Raw genomic sequence first — 17,506 nt, 5'->3', positions numbered from 1 at the left:
AAAATATCTTAGTAATTTTTTAATGCTGAAACAGCAATATTTTGAATACACTGGATTAAATAGTATATATTACAAAAAATAATTTTATCTATTTCTTTTTACCTTTTTAATGTGGCAAATAGAAAATTTTAAATTACATATATGGCTCATATTATATTTCTATTGGATAGTGATGATCTAGGTGAGACATTTAGTGGGGGGTCAGGTGGAGTCATTAAGTGTTCATTTGCATTTCTGCAACCTTCCTGACTGGGTGATACTCATCAAAATGTCCCCCTGACTCATTCAGGAATAGGTATCCTTAGCTTATGCAAGAACTGCCTCATTGCCTCAAAAAATAGTCCACAACCCCTTCCAAAAGGAGCTTATCTGCTATAAAGAAACATACCGATAGGTTATCAAATATGATTTATAAACTATTTTAGAGGGTTCAGTTCTTACACAATGTGGAAATTCTTACACAAGAACATTTTGCAAATGAACACTTTTTGCAAATAAACTTCCACTTAAAAGCAACAAAAAAGGTGTCAAATCAAATTATAACTTATTATGCAGTCATCCCTCAGTATCCACGGGGGAGTGGTTCCAGGACTGATGCAGATATTTAAGCCCATGGATGCTCAAGTCCTTTATATAAAATGGCATAGCATGTAATATTTGCATACAACCTACACACATCCTCCTATATACTTTATTTTTTTATTTGAATTTTATTTTATTTATTTTTTATATAGCAGGGTCTTATTAGTTATCTGTTTTATACATATTAGTGTATATATGTCAACCCCAATCTCCCAATTCATCCCACCACCACCCCACATCCTCCCATATACTTTAAATCATCTCTAGATTATTTATAATACCTAATACAATGCAAATGTTATGTAAATAGTTGTAAATACAATGTAAATGCTATGTAAATAGTTGCTAGTACAAGGCAAGTTTAAGTTTTGCTTTCTGGAACTTTCTGGAATTTTTTATTCCCGAATATTTTCGAGCCAATGTTGGTTGAATCCTCAGAAGTGGAACCCTAGAATCGGAAGGCCAACTGTAGTTTTGTTTGTTTGTTTGTTTTTTGCGGTACGTGGGCCTCTCACTGTTGTGGCCTCTCCTGTTGCGGAGCACAGGCTCCAGACGCGCAGGCTCAACGGCCATGGCTCACGGGCCCAGCCGCTCCACGGCATGTGGGATCTTCCCGGACCGGGGCACGAACCCATCTCCCCTGCATCGGCAAGCGGACTCTTAACCACTGCGCCACCAGGAAAGCCCCCAACTGTAGTTTTAATAAAGATTAATATCTCAGCTATCATATCCTTTGACTCTTTACAAAAAACTCTCATAGACTTTGTCCACATTCTGCAAGACTCAGTCTTCCCTTTATAAAGAAATAATTTTAAGAATTTAAGGCAATTCAAATGAACTCCTTTGTGCTATATACTCCCCTTCCTTAACAGAATAAGACATGCTTTTATCTGTCTTACAATGAATTTTATGCACAAATATCTACTATAATTTGTTTACTTGTAATCTCCCCAATTAGAGCTCCCATCGAGTAGGAAGCCTATCTTATATTTGTTCTGCTATCACATAGAAAAATGCCTGGGACAAAGAGGATGTCAAAAATTGGTTTGTTAAACAGCAAATTATGCTGACAGCCTGTAACTCAGATGCCCATGTATACCCTGGAACAACATATGTGGAGAATAATTTTTCCTATGTGATCACCTTCTATATATTATCCTAAAGACCCATATGCAACAGTGAAACTCACAGTGAAGATGTAAGAAAAGTAACTTTAATATTAAAATAAAACCACTTTTATCTAAAAAAAGTTAGAAAATCATGTGACCATTAAAAACTTAAATGATATGGTTAACTATACTGGTATATATGGATTATTATTCTTAAAAAATTAGAATATTTACTTATAACTAATTTGGCCCATTACTAACTCAGTTTCTTTTTTTATAGATCTTTATTGGAATATAATTGCTTCACAATACTGTGTTAGTTTCTGTTGTACAACAAAGTGAATCAGCTATACATATACATATATCCCCGTATCCCCTCCCTCTTGAGCCTCCCTCCCACCCTCCCTATCCCACACCACACTAGGTCATCGCAAAGCACCAAGCTGATATGCCTATGCTATGCTGTTACTTCCTACTACCTATTTTACATTCGGTGGTGTATATATGTCGATGCTACTCTCACTTTGCCCCAGCTACCCCCTCCACATCCCCCATGTCCGCAGGTCCATTCTCTATGTCTACGTCTTCATTCCTGCCCTGGCACTAGGTTCATCAGTACCTTTTTTTTTTTTTTTTTTTTAGATTCCATATATATGTGTTAGCATATTTGCTTTTCTCTTTCTGACCTACTTTACTCGGTATGACAGATTCTAGGTCCACCCACCTCACTATAAATAACTCAATTTCGCTTATTTTTATGGCTGAGTAATATTCCATTGTATATATGTGCCACATCTTCTTTATCCGTTCATCTGTCGATGGACACTTAGGTTGCTTTCAGGTCCTGGCTATTGTAAATAGAGCTGCAATGAACATTGTGGTACATGACTCTTTTTGAATTATGGTTTTCCCAGGGTATATGCCCAATAGTGGATTACTGGGTCGTATGGTAGTTATATTTTTATTTCTTTAAGGAACGAACATACTGTTCTCCACAGTGGCTATATCAATTTACATTCCCACCAACAGGGCAAGAGGGTTCCCTTTTCTCCACACCATCTCCAGCATTTATTGTTTGTAGACTTTTTGATGATGGCCATTCTGACTGGTGTGAGGTGATACCTCATTGTAGTTTTAATTTGCATTTCTCTAATGATTAGTGATGTTGAGCACCCTTTCATGTGTTTGTTGGCAATCTGTACATCTTCTTTGGAGAAATGTCTAGTTAAGTCTTCTGCCCATTTTTGGATTGGGTTGTTTGTTTTTTTGATATTGAGCTGCATGAGCTGCTTGTAAATTTTGGAGATTAATCCTTTGTCAGTTGCTTCATTTGCAAATATTTTCTCCCATTCTGAGGGTTGTCTTTTGCTCTTGTTTATGGTTTCCTTTGCTATGCAAATCTTTTAAGTTTTATTAGGTCCCATTTATTTTTGTTTTTATTTCCGTTTCTCTAGGAGGTGGGTCAAAAAGGATCTTGCTGTGATTTATGTCAAAGAGTGTTCTGCCTATGTTTTCCTCTAAGAGTTTTATAGTGTCTGGCCTTACATTTAGGTCTTTAATCCATTTTGAGCTTATTTTTGTGTAGGTATTAGGGAGTGTTCTAATTTCATTCTTTTACATGTAGCTGTTCAGTTTTCCCAGCACCACTTATTGAACAGGCTGTCTTTTCTCTATTGTATGTTCTTGCCTCCTTTGTCGTAAATTAGGTGACCGTATGTGTGTGGGTTTATCTCTGGGCTTTCTATACTGTACCATTGATCTATATTTCTGCTTTTGTGCCAGTACCATACTGTCTTGATTGCTGTAGCTTTGTAGTATAGTTTGAAGTCAGGGAGTCTGATTCCTCCTCTATTTTTCTTTCTCAAGATTGCTTTGGCTGTTTGGGGTCTTTTGTGTTTCCATATGAATTGTAAAATTTTTTGTTCTAATTCTGTGAAGAATGCCACTGGTAGTTTGATAGGGATTGCATTGAATCTGTAGATTGATTTGGGTAGTATAGTCATTTTCACAACATTGATTCTTCCAATCCAAGAACATGGTATACTTCTCCATGTGTTTATGTCATCTTTGATTTCTTTCATCAGTGTTTATAGTTTTCTGAGTGCAAGTCTTTTACCTCCTTAGGTAGGTTTATCCCTAGGTATTTTATTCTGTATGTTCCGATGGTAAATGGGAGTGTTTCCTTAATTTCTCTTTCTGATTTCTCATTGTTACCAGATAGGAATGCCAGAGAGTACAAAATTAATGCATTAACTCAGTTTTGAACTGAAGTTGGGACGATGCCATGCCTTGCTCCTCAAAATATATTCTGGGAAACAGCAGCATCGGCATCACCTGGGAGCTTCTTAAAAATGCAGAATCTCAGACCCAATGCACGTAAAATGATGTTTACATAAATTGTAATAAAAATTGTTATTGTGATGATGATGATAATTTATTATCAGTAGAGTTGTCAGAAGTCTCTTTTGGATGTTTAGTGCCTCAGACCCATCATAGCTAGTAATCATTGTAGAATGAACAAGTCCTCAAAAGTTCCACTTTACTTTTCTGTTTAAAGTGGGTAAATTTTTCAAATGTTGCCAAATACATGTACTAACAACTTTCATCTCATAACATCTAACCACTTGTTTGGAAATTGGTATGCTTGGATTTCTAATTATTAATAGCACAATGAATCCTGACAAACATCAAAGTAAATATTAAGACTGAAATAAAACCAAAGGCTAATTTCAGTTACATAAAAAGCAACTAATCTTAGGAAATATTAGCATTACCTTTGTTAAGATTTAACAAACTCATTTCTACAAATGAGAGTATAACATGAAAAGTTTTTGGAGATTTACCTGTCATTTAAGTCAAGTAAACAGACACACTGAATGAATAAAATATTATTTTTCAAAGCAATATTTTTAATAATGTAGAACTGAAGAATATATGATACTAACAAATGAGTAGGTTCTAAGTAGAACACATGAAATAAGAAAACCTTGGAAAGTCAAATTAAAGTTACAAATTCAATCTGTATAGATTAATATCTATATATGTTTGGAATACAAATCAATAAAATAATGCTATAACATGATAAAAATATACAAATTACAAACCAGAAAAACTCTCAAGTAACTACTTGAAAATAAATTATTGTATCTTTCACAAATATTTTTATCCGGCTTCCTGAAGTTTGAGGGGCTGCTTTATGATAATAACCAAAAGTTAAAATAAGATCTTAGAAATAAGAAAACTGACAGGTTAATTAGTTCCCACTGCCTTCAATAATCTATAGTATATATAAAAATTGTCATTGTTCATATATTTCAGTGAGACCTGACTAAAGGCTTATTTTTTATTTTGATCAGGTGGCTCCCCAATATGTCTGTCATAGTTTATGATCTTTAAAAAATATCAAATTCCTTAGACAATAAAAAAAAACCTTCAACTTAAACCTTAAGCAAAAATTAATTCAAAATGGATCACAGACTTATATGTAAAATGTAAAACAATAAAACTTCAAGGAGAAAACATTAGAGGAAATCTTCAGATCCTAGAGCTAGACAAAGAGCTCTTATACATGACAACAAAAGTATAAACCATACAACAAAAAAAATCAATAAATTTCATCAAAATTTAAAACATTGGTTCTATGAAAGACCCTGTTAAGAAGATGAAAAGGCAAGCTACAGACTAGGATAAAATATTTGCAAAACAAATATCCGACAAAGCGGGGCTTCCCTGGTGGTGCAGTGGTTAAGAATCCACCTGCCAATGTAGGGGACACAGGTTCGAGCCCTGGTCCAGGAAGATCCCACATGCTCCAGCGCAACTAAGCCCATGCACCACAACTACTGAGCCTGAGCTCTAGGGCCCGTGAGCCACAGCTACTGAGCCTGTGTGCCACAACTACTGAAGCCCACACACCTAGAGCCTGTGCTCCACAACAAGAGAAGCCACCTCAATGAGAAGCCTGCACACCGCAACGAAGAGTAGCCCCCACTCGCCGCAACCAGAGAAAAGCCCACATGCAGCAACAAAGACCCAACACAGCCAAAAAAGACAAACTAAAATAAAATTAATTAATTAATCTAAAAATATATCTGACAAAGGACTTGTATCTAGAATATGTAAAGAAAACTCAAAGGTAAAAAAAAGAAAAATCAATCCAGTTAGAAAATGGACAAAAGACATGAACTGAACTTTTCACCAAAGAGGATATAAAGATATCAAATAACACTGTAAAAGACTTTCAACATAATTAGCTATAAGAAAAATGCAAATTAAAACCACATTGGCTTATCACTACACACTTATTATAACAGCTAACACTTTAGGAAATGTATTACCAAATGCTAAGAAGGATGCAGATAATCTAGATCCCTCATACATTTGGGAATGCAAAATGGTACAGATACCATGAAAAACAGTTAGCAATTTCATACAAAACTAAACACACAGTTGCCATAGAACTCCAAAATTACACTTCTAGGAACTTCTCCCAAAGAAATAACACCTATATATAATAAACATATCTTAGCTTCACTGCAATATTTTTAATAGCCCAAAACTGGAAACAATCCAAATGTCCTTCAACAGGTGAATGGATAAACTGTGGCACATCCATTCAATGGAATAGTATTCAGTAACAAAAAGGAATGAACTATTGATATATGCAATTTGAATAGATCTCAAAGGCATATACTGAGTGAAAAAAAAAAAAAAGCCAATCCATGCTGGAGAGGGTGTAGAGAAAAGGGAACCCTCCTATACTGTTGGTGGGAATGTAAACTGGTACAGCCACTATGGAGAACAGTATGCAGATTCCTTAAAAAACTAAAACTAGAGCTACTATATGATCCAGCAATCCCACTCCTGGGCATATAACCAAAGAAAACCATAATTGAAAAGATACGTGAACCCCAGTGTTCACTGCAGCACTATTTACAATAGCCAGAACATGGAAGCAACCTAAATGTCCATCAACAGAGGAATGGATAAAGAACATATGGTACATATAGACAATGGAATATTAATCAGCCATAAAAAAAGAACAAAATAATGCCATTTGCAGCAACATGGATGGACCTAGAGATTATCATACTAAGTGAAGTAAGTCAGAAAGAGAAAGACAAATATCATATGATATCACTTGTATGTGGAATCTTAAAAAAGGGTACACATGAACTTATCTACAAAACAGCAATAGAGTGACAGATGTAGAAAATAAACTTATGGTTACTGGGTTGGGGGGGTGGGGTGTGTGTGGTAAGGGGGAGAGGGATGAATTGGGAGATTGGGATTGACACAAACACACTACTATGTATAAAATAGATAACTAATAAGGACTTACTGTATAGCACATGGAACTCTACTCAGTACTCTGCAATGGCCTATATAGGGAAGAATCTAAAACAGAGTGGATATATGTATATGTATAACAGACTCACTTTGCTGTACACCTGAAACTAACACAACATTGTAAATCAACGATACCTCAATAAAAAAAAAAATTTAAAGCCAATCTTCAAAGATTACATATTCTCTGATTTAATTTATATAACATTCAAAAAATGAAAAATATTATAGAAATGTAAAACAGATCAGTAATTCCCAGAGTTTAGGGATAGAGGGAGTGGGAATAGTATAAGTATAAAGGAATGCAGAATTCCTTTGTGGTGATGGAATGGTTCTGTATCTTCACTGTAGTGGCAGTTACATTAATATATACTTGTGATAAAACTGCAAAGAAGTGCATGCAAAGACTGTTGAAAACTGAATAAGGTCTGCAGAGTGTATCAATGTCAATTTCCTGTTCCTGGTTTTGAAACTGCCATACAGTTAAGCAAGATATTACCACTGGGGCAAGCTTGGCTAATAGAACCGGGGCCTTCTCTGTACTATTTTTGCAACTTCTTGTGGTTTATAATTATTTCAAAATAATTTTTTAAATCTAGTCTAACACAATTTGCAATTCTCTAAATTCACTATATTTTTTAATGTGCTCTAAAGGTACCTTAAACCTGCTACAACCAAACTTCAGTTTTGATAACACTCTTGTTTCTCTGTATTTCCTGCTTATGTGTTGAATTTGTGAGTAGAGGTTTCCCTAATACTGCATGGATAGCAGATAGTTTTCAATAAAAGGCATTTTAGGGAACTGAACAAAAAGAGATCCATTTGCTTCACTATGCTGCTGTGCTTCACTAGCAAGCACAACTTGCACAACCAAAAGAGCACTGCCAACTGAAATGGTCAAGAGGATGGAAGACTCCCACATGTAAACAAAAAAATGCACAAATAAGCAAACAAAAATATGAGAGACTGTTAATGCTGAAAAATGAGAACTGGAGGGGTAAGAAATGCTTGGAAATGACAAATATGAATTTGTTTGTGAATCTCTAGAATCCTGGGATAATAATCAATCCTCTTGAGAAAAGACTGTAAAACAATGAAAAAGCAATGGTAACTCACACATTAGTTACTCACGTCCTCCAAACAGTAGCCTAAGATGATCATGGATAATAGACCTCTTAGGAAAAAAAAGAAACTAATATGACCCCACACACATTACTGATCTATTCTGACATCAAAGAGGAATCATTATGCTGTCTTTACAGTCAAAAGAGGAAAAAAAGAGGAGTCCCATTCTTCTACAAATTGTTCTTTGGTCTACTGTCAAAGATGAAATACTGGGCTTCTCTGTGATGATAAAATCTTATATTTATATGGTAAGTCTGTAGCAGGTATGTTCTGAAGAACAAAGCTTACACATCTTAATCTTTTAAAAGAATAAAAAAGTATAATGTGAAAGCCCATAAACTTGCATGTAGTTAGGTAACAAAAGACAATTCATGTTTTAAAGACTGAGCATAAACTGTCATCTTTATTTTAATCCTTTTCTTCTTTCTAACCCCACAAATACAATATTCTCCAAATAACTTAAAAATAAAGCAGGTCATTTTTGAATGAGCCCAAGAGAACATGAAAAAATTAGTAGTAACTGACAAACTCATTTCCTCTCAAAACATCCTATTTTTAAGAGTAAAATACCTATGAAATTAAAAAGAGAAGACAGCGGTACTCCCCAAATCGTTGGGCCAGGGGGCTGAAGCGAAACCAGACAGGCTCATTTTGGACTAGAGCAAGCAAAAGTGTCTGTATTTGTCCCAAGAAAAGAATCCAGAGAAATACAGAAATCCAGAAATACAAGGTAGAGCAAAGTGAAAGCCATGCCCCAGAGTTTGGTGATACTGAGGGATGTGGCTGAAGACTTCTCTCAGAAGTGGAAATGCCTGGATTCTGCTCAGAAAGATTTGTACACAGGTATGATATTGGGGAACTACAACATGGTATCACTGGGACTTTTTATCTTTAGCCAGACATTGTCTCCTCATTGGAGCAAAGGAAAGAGCCCAGGCAAGTTGTGACAGATGAGACAAAAAGGCATTTCTCAGGAAGATATGCGTACAACTGAAAGCCTTGATTATGCAGGCTCACTTTCAGGTAAGGATGGCCATGCCATGGGACAGCTCTGATGAATAATTTGTAAACTGAAAGAATGAGATGGCGTTTACAGGTAAACTAATTTATGCTTGGCTAAAATGGACATAGTGAGTTAGCTTGTACTCCTGCTAGGAAGACAGATATGGGCCCTAGATATGACCAGCCATCTTCTAAACATTAGAATCAAGACCATATGTTAAGGATAGTAGAACCAAAAGATAAATGATGCATCAATGCTAAGGCCCAAACCACTTACCCCCACTTTCTTTGTGAGAAATACAAACCTCTATTTCCATAAATCACAGTTTGCGGGGCTTTCTGTTCTTTGAGGGTATGTTCGGTTTCTGTTACTTACACCTAAACGTGTAACTGATTTTATCACATTCAGTAATAGAGAATGTAGCTGTGTTATGCAGCTATTCATAATTAAATACAACCTGTGGCTACTTGCTTATCATTTATGAAAATAAAAATAAATTATATTGATGATATTGAGTAACGTATGATTTTATTAGTAAAAGAAATATTTCTCACTGCTAAATATTTGGAAAACTTCAAGGTTATCTATACAAGAAATATATTTGCAGACTTGGTTTCTGATTATCACATTTTAGATTACAGACCTAGAGCATATACCCAGAAACTGTCTAATTGTAATTTATCCTTCAATGGATCTACTAAAATACACATGAGTATTCCATTCCTCTGTTTTATGTATCTCATTGCAAATTCAAACATACTGAAAAGAACTGAAATCATCAAATAAAAAAAGAGAGGATAAAAAAAACAAGGTAAGAATGGGATTTAAATTTTTTTCTTATTAATAGATCATAAGTTCAGACTCCACTAGATAGTTCTTTCATTTGTAAACTTCTAAGCTGCTATTATGTATTTTTTCTTCTTATTTTCAAAGTCATTCCTGCTATTAGTATACTCGGTATGACCATTCCTCCAAGCATCCAGAGTTCAGGAGGAAGAAAATCCCTGCAGCTGTTTGATGTCCAAGAATATGAACACTTAGCAGTCAGATGAAAGAAGAGAAAAGACAGAAACGGAAGATCAAGAGAAGAGTGATTTGGGGTTTCTGCAGGGTAGCATTTACCTCTCTCAATAAAGGGAGCTTTGTGCTCATTACGTCCCAGAATTCACCTTGCCTTTAGCTTGTAGTAAACTGGCAACTGCCTTATCATTTCCTTTCCAAATTAAGGATCAAAATTTAAACATATTCTTTTCTTTCTCCACTAGATTATGATTAAAATTACCACCTCCTCACCTCATTCACACAAATGCACTACTAGGAAAGAGAAGGAACCCCTTAAAGTAAAGAGGCTGTTAAGCAGCAAAATGAAGAGTTGTGGGGAATTTCCGGTCAGGTTATTTATCTGATGGTTGATTTCAGGATACAGGATTAAAGAAGCGATATCTTCACATATATTCCTCATCCTCAAGAAACCCCTATAAGGTGGGTCCAATCCATATTTTTCAAAAAAAGAAACTGAGGTTCACAGAGGTTGACTAAGTTGCCCTCAAATTCGAAGCTGTTTAGCATTTACAACAGCTAAAATTCAAGCTTCATCTTGCTCTTGTGCTTTGCAACATGGACACTCAGCCATATGTTTATTTTTTTTCCATTTCACATGTGAAGAAGCTAAACTTAGGATCTCAGCTATTATGATCTTTTTTTTTTTTTTTTTTTTTTTTTTTTGCGGTACGCGGGCCTCTCACTGTTGTGGCCTCTGCCGTTGTGGAGCACAGGCTCCGGACGCGCAGGCTCAGCGGCCATGGCTCACGTGCCCAGCCGCTCCGCGGCATGTGGGATCCTCCCCGACCGGGGCACGAACCCGTGTCCCCTGCATCGGCAGGCGGACTCTCAACCACTGCGCCACCAGGGAAGTCCTTTATGATCTTTTAAACATCAAAAATCGATCAGGTAAGTCACCATAACTTAATGTCAATTGTATAATAAATTAATGAATGTAGATTGTATAACAACATGCGTTTAATGTGGAATTTTGCCTTCTGTTGATGTACTAGGTTCTTGCTACCCTAAACACAAAACAGTACAGGGGCTGCTCTTGGATCTTAAGAACAACAACAACAACAAAAAACAATCTGGATTCTAAACAGTAGTGAGCATCTACTGATGAGTGGACATCACCACATGAAGAGAATCTACTCTTCTGTAAAACAGTAAAGTTACTTTAGAATGAAAGGTAGCTGAGAGCAGCAATTCTCTCCACTGAAAACCCTTTCATATTTTCCTTTAATATCTATAAATGTATAACTGAAGTTTTACACATGCTTTTAAATAGCAGCAGCATGATATGCTTATCAATCTAAAATGATAGCACATTTCACAGGGTCTGTGTTATCATCTCACTGACTAACTAGGGCCAGCCTGGTGGGAGCTGAACTGAATCCTCTAAGGAGTTACCACACACAGTCATTTCTCAGGAGATGGTGCAGCAGGCGCCAGAGCCTAAACTAAACCAAATGCTCCATGGAGTCATTTTAAGGCACTTTGAAAATGAGAAGAGGTCACAGCCTCTTGCCCATCACTGTAAAGAATTCAGGAGTGACTCTGGAGTGAGTACAGACCTCAGCTGCAAGGCACAAAGGAATCTACTGCTAGTACAGAAGAGCAGGCCAGGTATGACTTATAATTTTTGGATTCTTCTTTGCCTTCTAGAATCATTGACATTTCACTTTCTTCAGAGCCTACAACTTGGCCAGGCACTGAGAGAAAAGTGCACCATTCAGCTACAATATAAAATTTCTGCACGACGAGAATCAGTTTTTGGTGTGGTTGCTATTACTTGAAATCTAAACTACATTCTAATTCTGATTAGATACCAGTGTAAAAGCTATTTTCATTTCTAACAAAATAGAGATGTTCACTGTAATTGTGATACTTAACACACTTGAGCTCACAAAAACCTCTCTTCCTATTCTCTTGAGCATGCAATTTGACCTGAGGCTCTCTTCAAACTGAATATTCCTTCAGTGATTAAACCTGTAGTCTCTGTGGAATATGGAAATATCTAATTAATAACAAATTTCTTTATTTTCTCTGGTTATTTTTAGCTTTTTCCTTGAACATACACTCCCCTACCCGAGACTGCCACACATAACTCCTGACGACTACTGCTTCTTCTCCTTCTGTCCATCCTAGTATTCCTAACATTTTTAGCTGAAGGTGAGCTTACCTGAGACTTACTGATGTAGAAAAGAGAAAAACAAAAGTCAAAAGACATTCATTCAGTCATCTGTTCATTCAAACACTATACCTTTTCCTGTAGGCCAGGTACAGTTTTACAGACTGAGAATATAACAGTGAGCAAACAATACAGACAATGTGCCTACCCATAGGAGCAAATAACCTAGTGGGAGATACAAAAGAGCAGAAAGACAGCTACATGATTATTGATGATCACCCTTACAATACAGGTTTTCAAGGTGGTAGCTAAGAGGTGCGAAGAAGGTTTGAGGATGGGAAGAAGTCAGGGAAGGCATTTAATATATCTCTAGGCTGTGTCCTGAAGTACGTACAGGCACTAACAAGACAGAAGCAAAGTATGCATCAAGCAGAAGAAGTAACAGGTACAAAAGCCATAGCTGGACCCATGGCTAGACCAAAACAGGTGGCATCCAAGACTGGATAACATTCTGGCACACTTCAAATTGATCTTCTTTAAACATTTGGTAAAGATCTATTTTATGGGGTAGAGAAAAATTATTTTCTATTAATAAAAATTAAATATAGAAATGAGTTCCCTTTTTAATTCATTTCTACTAAGCCAAAAGCATCATTCTTCTGATAAAGATCAGAAAATGTTTCTAGTTCTTGACCTATCCTGCCTTTTACTCAGTGATCCTTCTAGACTCCTTACTTCTCACAAGCCTACACAAAATAATTATTGAAAATCTTCAGTATTTAAGGACTACATGTGTAAAACAGGTATCATGTTTCCAATTTATTCTAGTGATATTTTAGTGCCCCTTATAGAATAGCCCTCAGACATCCTAGCTACCCCTTTACACTTAGCCCCCTTCTGATTAGGTGGTACAGAGAGAGAAGGACGATCCAAAGATGAGGCTAACAAGGTAGACAGGAACCAGATAATACAGAGTTTTGTAGGTCACGAGAAAGAGACTACACTGTACCTTAAAAGCCATGGAATTGTTGAGAAGATTTGAAAAGGGAGAACAACTGTGAGGCTGTTTTTATAAACCAGGCTAGACATGCTAGCAACTTGAGTAGCAGGAGAGCAGTAGGAATACAGTGTGGCATATACCTGAAAAGTAGTTAGGAGCTACTACTGACTAGGCTTAGAGATAAAAAGAAGTGGAGAGGAGTAATTAAGGATAGGTCTTAAGTTTTAGGCTTGAGTAGGTGGTAGAGGAGGATAACACACACTGAGATAAGGTATAAAAGGACAATCAGGCTTGGGATGAAAAACCCTAAGTTTAGTTTTATACACACTGAGTTTTATACTTACAGTACATCAAAATGCAGATATTTATAAATAAGACCAGGAGACTAAGACCAGGGGAGATTTAGGGTGAAGATAGATGTGGGCAGCCTCAGTACATAGATGGAATTCACGGGATGGATGAGAATACTTAGGGAAAGTATGTGTATAAAACAGAAATACATAAAGGAACCTAGGGAAGAGCCCTGAGAATCTCTTATATTAATGGTCTGAAAGAGGCTGATGAGAAACCACCAGAGATAATGGAAGAAAAGCAAGAGTACACATCATGGCTTCAAGGATCTAATAAGTGGTCCAAAATGTCCAATGCTAGAAATAAAGAGAAAGAAAGAAGTATCCACTAAATTACCAAGAAGTCATTTTTTGTGAACTTGTTGAAACAGTTTTATTAAAGAAAGATTAATCCCAGCTGCAGCAAGCCATGTGAACAACTCATCACAACCGAATCTCGGATTCTTCATCTGTAAAACAGGAAAAACAAAAACACCCACCCTTCCTACCTTGTAGTTTTGTTATTAGGGTTAAATTAAATACTATAACATATGTAAAAGTTACTATATACACAGAGGGTATAGACAAGGGTTACTGTAACTGTGTTGTTCATCCTCCTGTTCACAAATGTCAGTTTTCTGTTCCACCCACGTGGTTGATAAGTCACATTTGACTTACACTGGCCAATATGTGTATCAGCAGAAGTGGCTGATTGCTAGGCAAAAGCTGTAAGAAATAGTGCCTAGTTCAAAATGTTCTCTGTTCCTTGCCCCTGCCACTGTAGAAGCATGTTTCAAAATGAAGACTTCATCAGCCTAGATCCTTGAATGATTGCCATGAGGAGAGCCTGACTCATGCTGACATGTAGCATGGGGATAAATAATGTTTTTTTAAAACACTACGATGTTGGAATTATGATACAGCAACTAATTGCAGCACAAATAACAGGTGAAAAAAGCAGGAAAGCCAAGAGGAAAACCCTACCTTAGGAGGTAATCAATGAGACATCACAGGGCCTGTCACCCACGCTAATGTCTAATTTTTATTTTATGGCACAGAGTAGTTCACTAACCCTCATGCTTGATTCAACATTCCTACAGTTACAGAAAAGGTAAACAAGAGCAAAGGTACATAATGGAATTTCTAATGAAGACACGGTGTTTGGGAAAGAATAAGACAGTCCATCAATGAGAAACCGCCTCCTCTATAACCATTATACTGTTATTTGCACCCTAAATTTTCTTCACTCCTTAGTAAGCATACTTTGCATCTATGTTTGACTGGTTGTATATTTGTGTTAGGCCAAAGACACACTGCCTAAGTGGGTTATTAGAAATGAACGGAAAATAGGAAAAGTAATCAAGACCACACTTAACGAAGGAGAAATTATTTTAGTCTTCAAATGCTAACAGTAAAAGTTACTGCTGCCAAATGCCAAATTACTATTTGATATGCCTAAAGGGAACATGTGTGCTGGAAAATGGCAATTACTCAGAACCAAGGCCAGAAGTAGAATCCAGGTCAGAGTGAGGCACAAGGACCCACTGGACCAGCATTTTCATCAAGAACACTGGAGTGCTCCCACTTCTTTATTCTGGCCTTTGTCCCTCTCATTAGTTCTGACAAACCATGAAAGAGGATCAAAACTGCTTCAATCCCAATGGAGCTGAAGTGAATTACATGAAAGAAACACTTACCAAGGGAGGTTTGTCTACTTGTAATCATTTTTTTAAAACAGAGAGGGGAGAAACGGAGACAAAACATTTCCACAACTCTGCTTTTAGAAATGTCTTACGTGTCATTTTACAAAGCATCCAAGTAAATTAGTGTCATCAAAAAAGTCGGACCACCATCTTTTGCTCTAAAATTTTTTACTATTTCTAAATCAAATCCAATCCTGAACAGTGAAGATTATACACTAAATTTCTTTGAAAGGACATATTGTAAACACTGAAGGCAATTTCACAAGGCTGCTCCCCGAATGGCTTATATAAAGGCCCAACATCTGATTAACTTAGCAACAGCTCAAGGTGACTCCTTTGAGGAGGGTCCATGCATTAGGATATACAAGCTCTGGAATGAAGTGTTGTATTCAACTTTGTGTCCCTTACTTTTTGTTCCTAAAGGACCCTTAATAAACAGTTGCTGAATTGAGTACAGGTAATAAGTGACAATGCCAGGTCATAAACCTAAGACTTTTATTTTCCCAAACTCCAAATCAACCGTGTTTCATTACCTCCAATGCTGCTTCTTGCCAAGTAACTACTAGAAGTTTTCTATTACTTGAAACTGTGACTAGGTATTCTGTTGCCATGGTAATTTTCAAGTGGCTCTGCTAAAAGGGCAGAAACCATTAAATCGCAATGTGCTTATCTCACAAATATAACTATTATAACTAGCATAACAACTATTTTAGTCTTAAAAATTATACCTTTTAAGTTCAGCTGACTACTGCAATTATTATCCTAGCAACTTCAACATGACAGGAGACAAGCTAAAAGTAAAGCATACTAAGTGGGCCTCTAGAAGTCTGGCTTTCCTCGCCTTTCTCCAGCTTCAGGATGGCAATGCCAAACACGGGGTAGTACTCGTCAATGATGGCCCAAGGGGTAAAAAACAAAGACCAAGATAAGCTTAATCTTCTCTGAGAGGGAGAATATTAACAAGGAAAGAAAAGCTGCCTGAAAGAATCCTATATAAAATCACAGTATTTGCTATAAAATAAGCAAGAAGGTTTTAAAAGCGCAATTACACAGGCCGGGTGTTATGCACACGCTAATTCACAGGACCACTCTGGTCCATGGAAGGGTCAGAAAACCTGCAGTGCAGTTGCCTAACTCCGCATCAGCACCTGAGGAAACGGGTGCTGGCAGCCAAAGCACACACCCAATGGCGCAAAACTCCGATTCGAAGGGAGGGGAGAGGGATGAGGAAAGTTTATTCAGCGCTTCTGCCTCTAGTCCGGCGGTAAGAGTTGTCAACCCGCAACTCCGAAAGCCATTCAACCCAATTACCGGACTCAACTCGTCGCCCAAGCCCGGAAGTTGCTACCCACCAAGGTGGGGTGCGGGACGGCGAGGGTGGAGCCGGCGAGGGGCGGGGCCCGCACGTCCGAGAGCCAACAGGCGTTCCCCGCCGCAAGCTCGCGGCTGAAAGGCGGGCTGCTGGGTTCTGTGGAGAAGGGGGAGGGGGCGGGGGGGGGAGTCGGGGGACAGCACCGAGGTGGGGCTGTACCTGCGCTGGAAGTCCGGAGCGAAGGGCTTCAGGTACGGGTCTATCTCTAGAAGTCGGGCTAGTTCGGGCACGTCCGCTAAGGCAGCGGCCAGCGCCTCCTCAGAGCATTCGGACCGAGCCTCCCGAGCCGGGTGACCCGCCGGAGCCGCCATCTTCCGTCGCAGCCCGAGTAGCCGAGGCCCGAGAGGGTCGAGTAGAGGGGGAGCGGGAGCTCTAACCGGGAGGACGCCCAGGCGAGCCGTGGCAAGCCGCGGGAGGCCCAGTCCCTTTATAGCCGGAGAGGACGGCCGCCTGTCCCCCTTCTCGCCCCCGCCGGCAGGGAGGAGCAGGACCCGGAGTGATCCCCGGACGCACGTCCCGAGAGGGGAGGAGGCGCCAGGCCTCTCCGCCTACTCACGCGGCTCGCACTGAGAGGCCGCGGAGACCTGCCCCTTCCTCTCCCAGCGTCTCTACCCCGGTGCCCAGGCCACCCCAGGAGGCGGTCCCGAGCGGACCTCTCTCAGTCTTGACTTCTCTCACCCTGACCCATTCTTGGCTGCGGAGAACCGCCGTGCCACTCCCCACCCCCCCCCAGCTTTTCTTTCTTTGAACAAGCCTCACTGG

At 38.3% G+C, this 17,506-nt stretch overlaps 1 protein-coding gene across 1 annotated transcript in view; it reads right to left on the bottom strand.

Moving 5' to 3' along the window:
- The window catches only part of GBE1 (1,4-alpha-glucan branching enzyme 1), a gene marked incomplete at both ends in the record, with an annotated part of 293,082 nt that extends 276,027 nt beyond the window's left edge, over positions 1 to 17,055 (bottom strand). The window contains one exon of the mRNA XM_079705465.1: positions 16,904 to 17,055. Within this exon, the coding sequence (XP_079561591.1) occupies positions 16,904 to 17,055 (152 nt within the window). The remainder of the gene's footprint in view (positions 1 to 16,903) is intronic.
- Between the last annotated feature and the right edge of the window lie 451 nt (positions 17,056 to 17,506).

The sequence above is a fragment of the Hyperoodon ampullatus genome (assembly GCF_949752795.1).
Source record: "Hyperoodon ampullatus genome assembly, chromosome: 5".
NCBI lineage: Eukaryota > Metazoa > Chordata > Mammalia > Artiodactyla > Ziphiidae > Hyperoodon > Hyperoodon ampullatus.
This window is presented reverse-complemented; position numbering and strand designations above follow the sequence as displayed.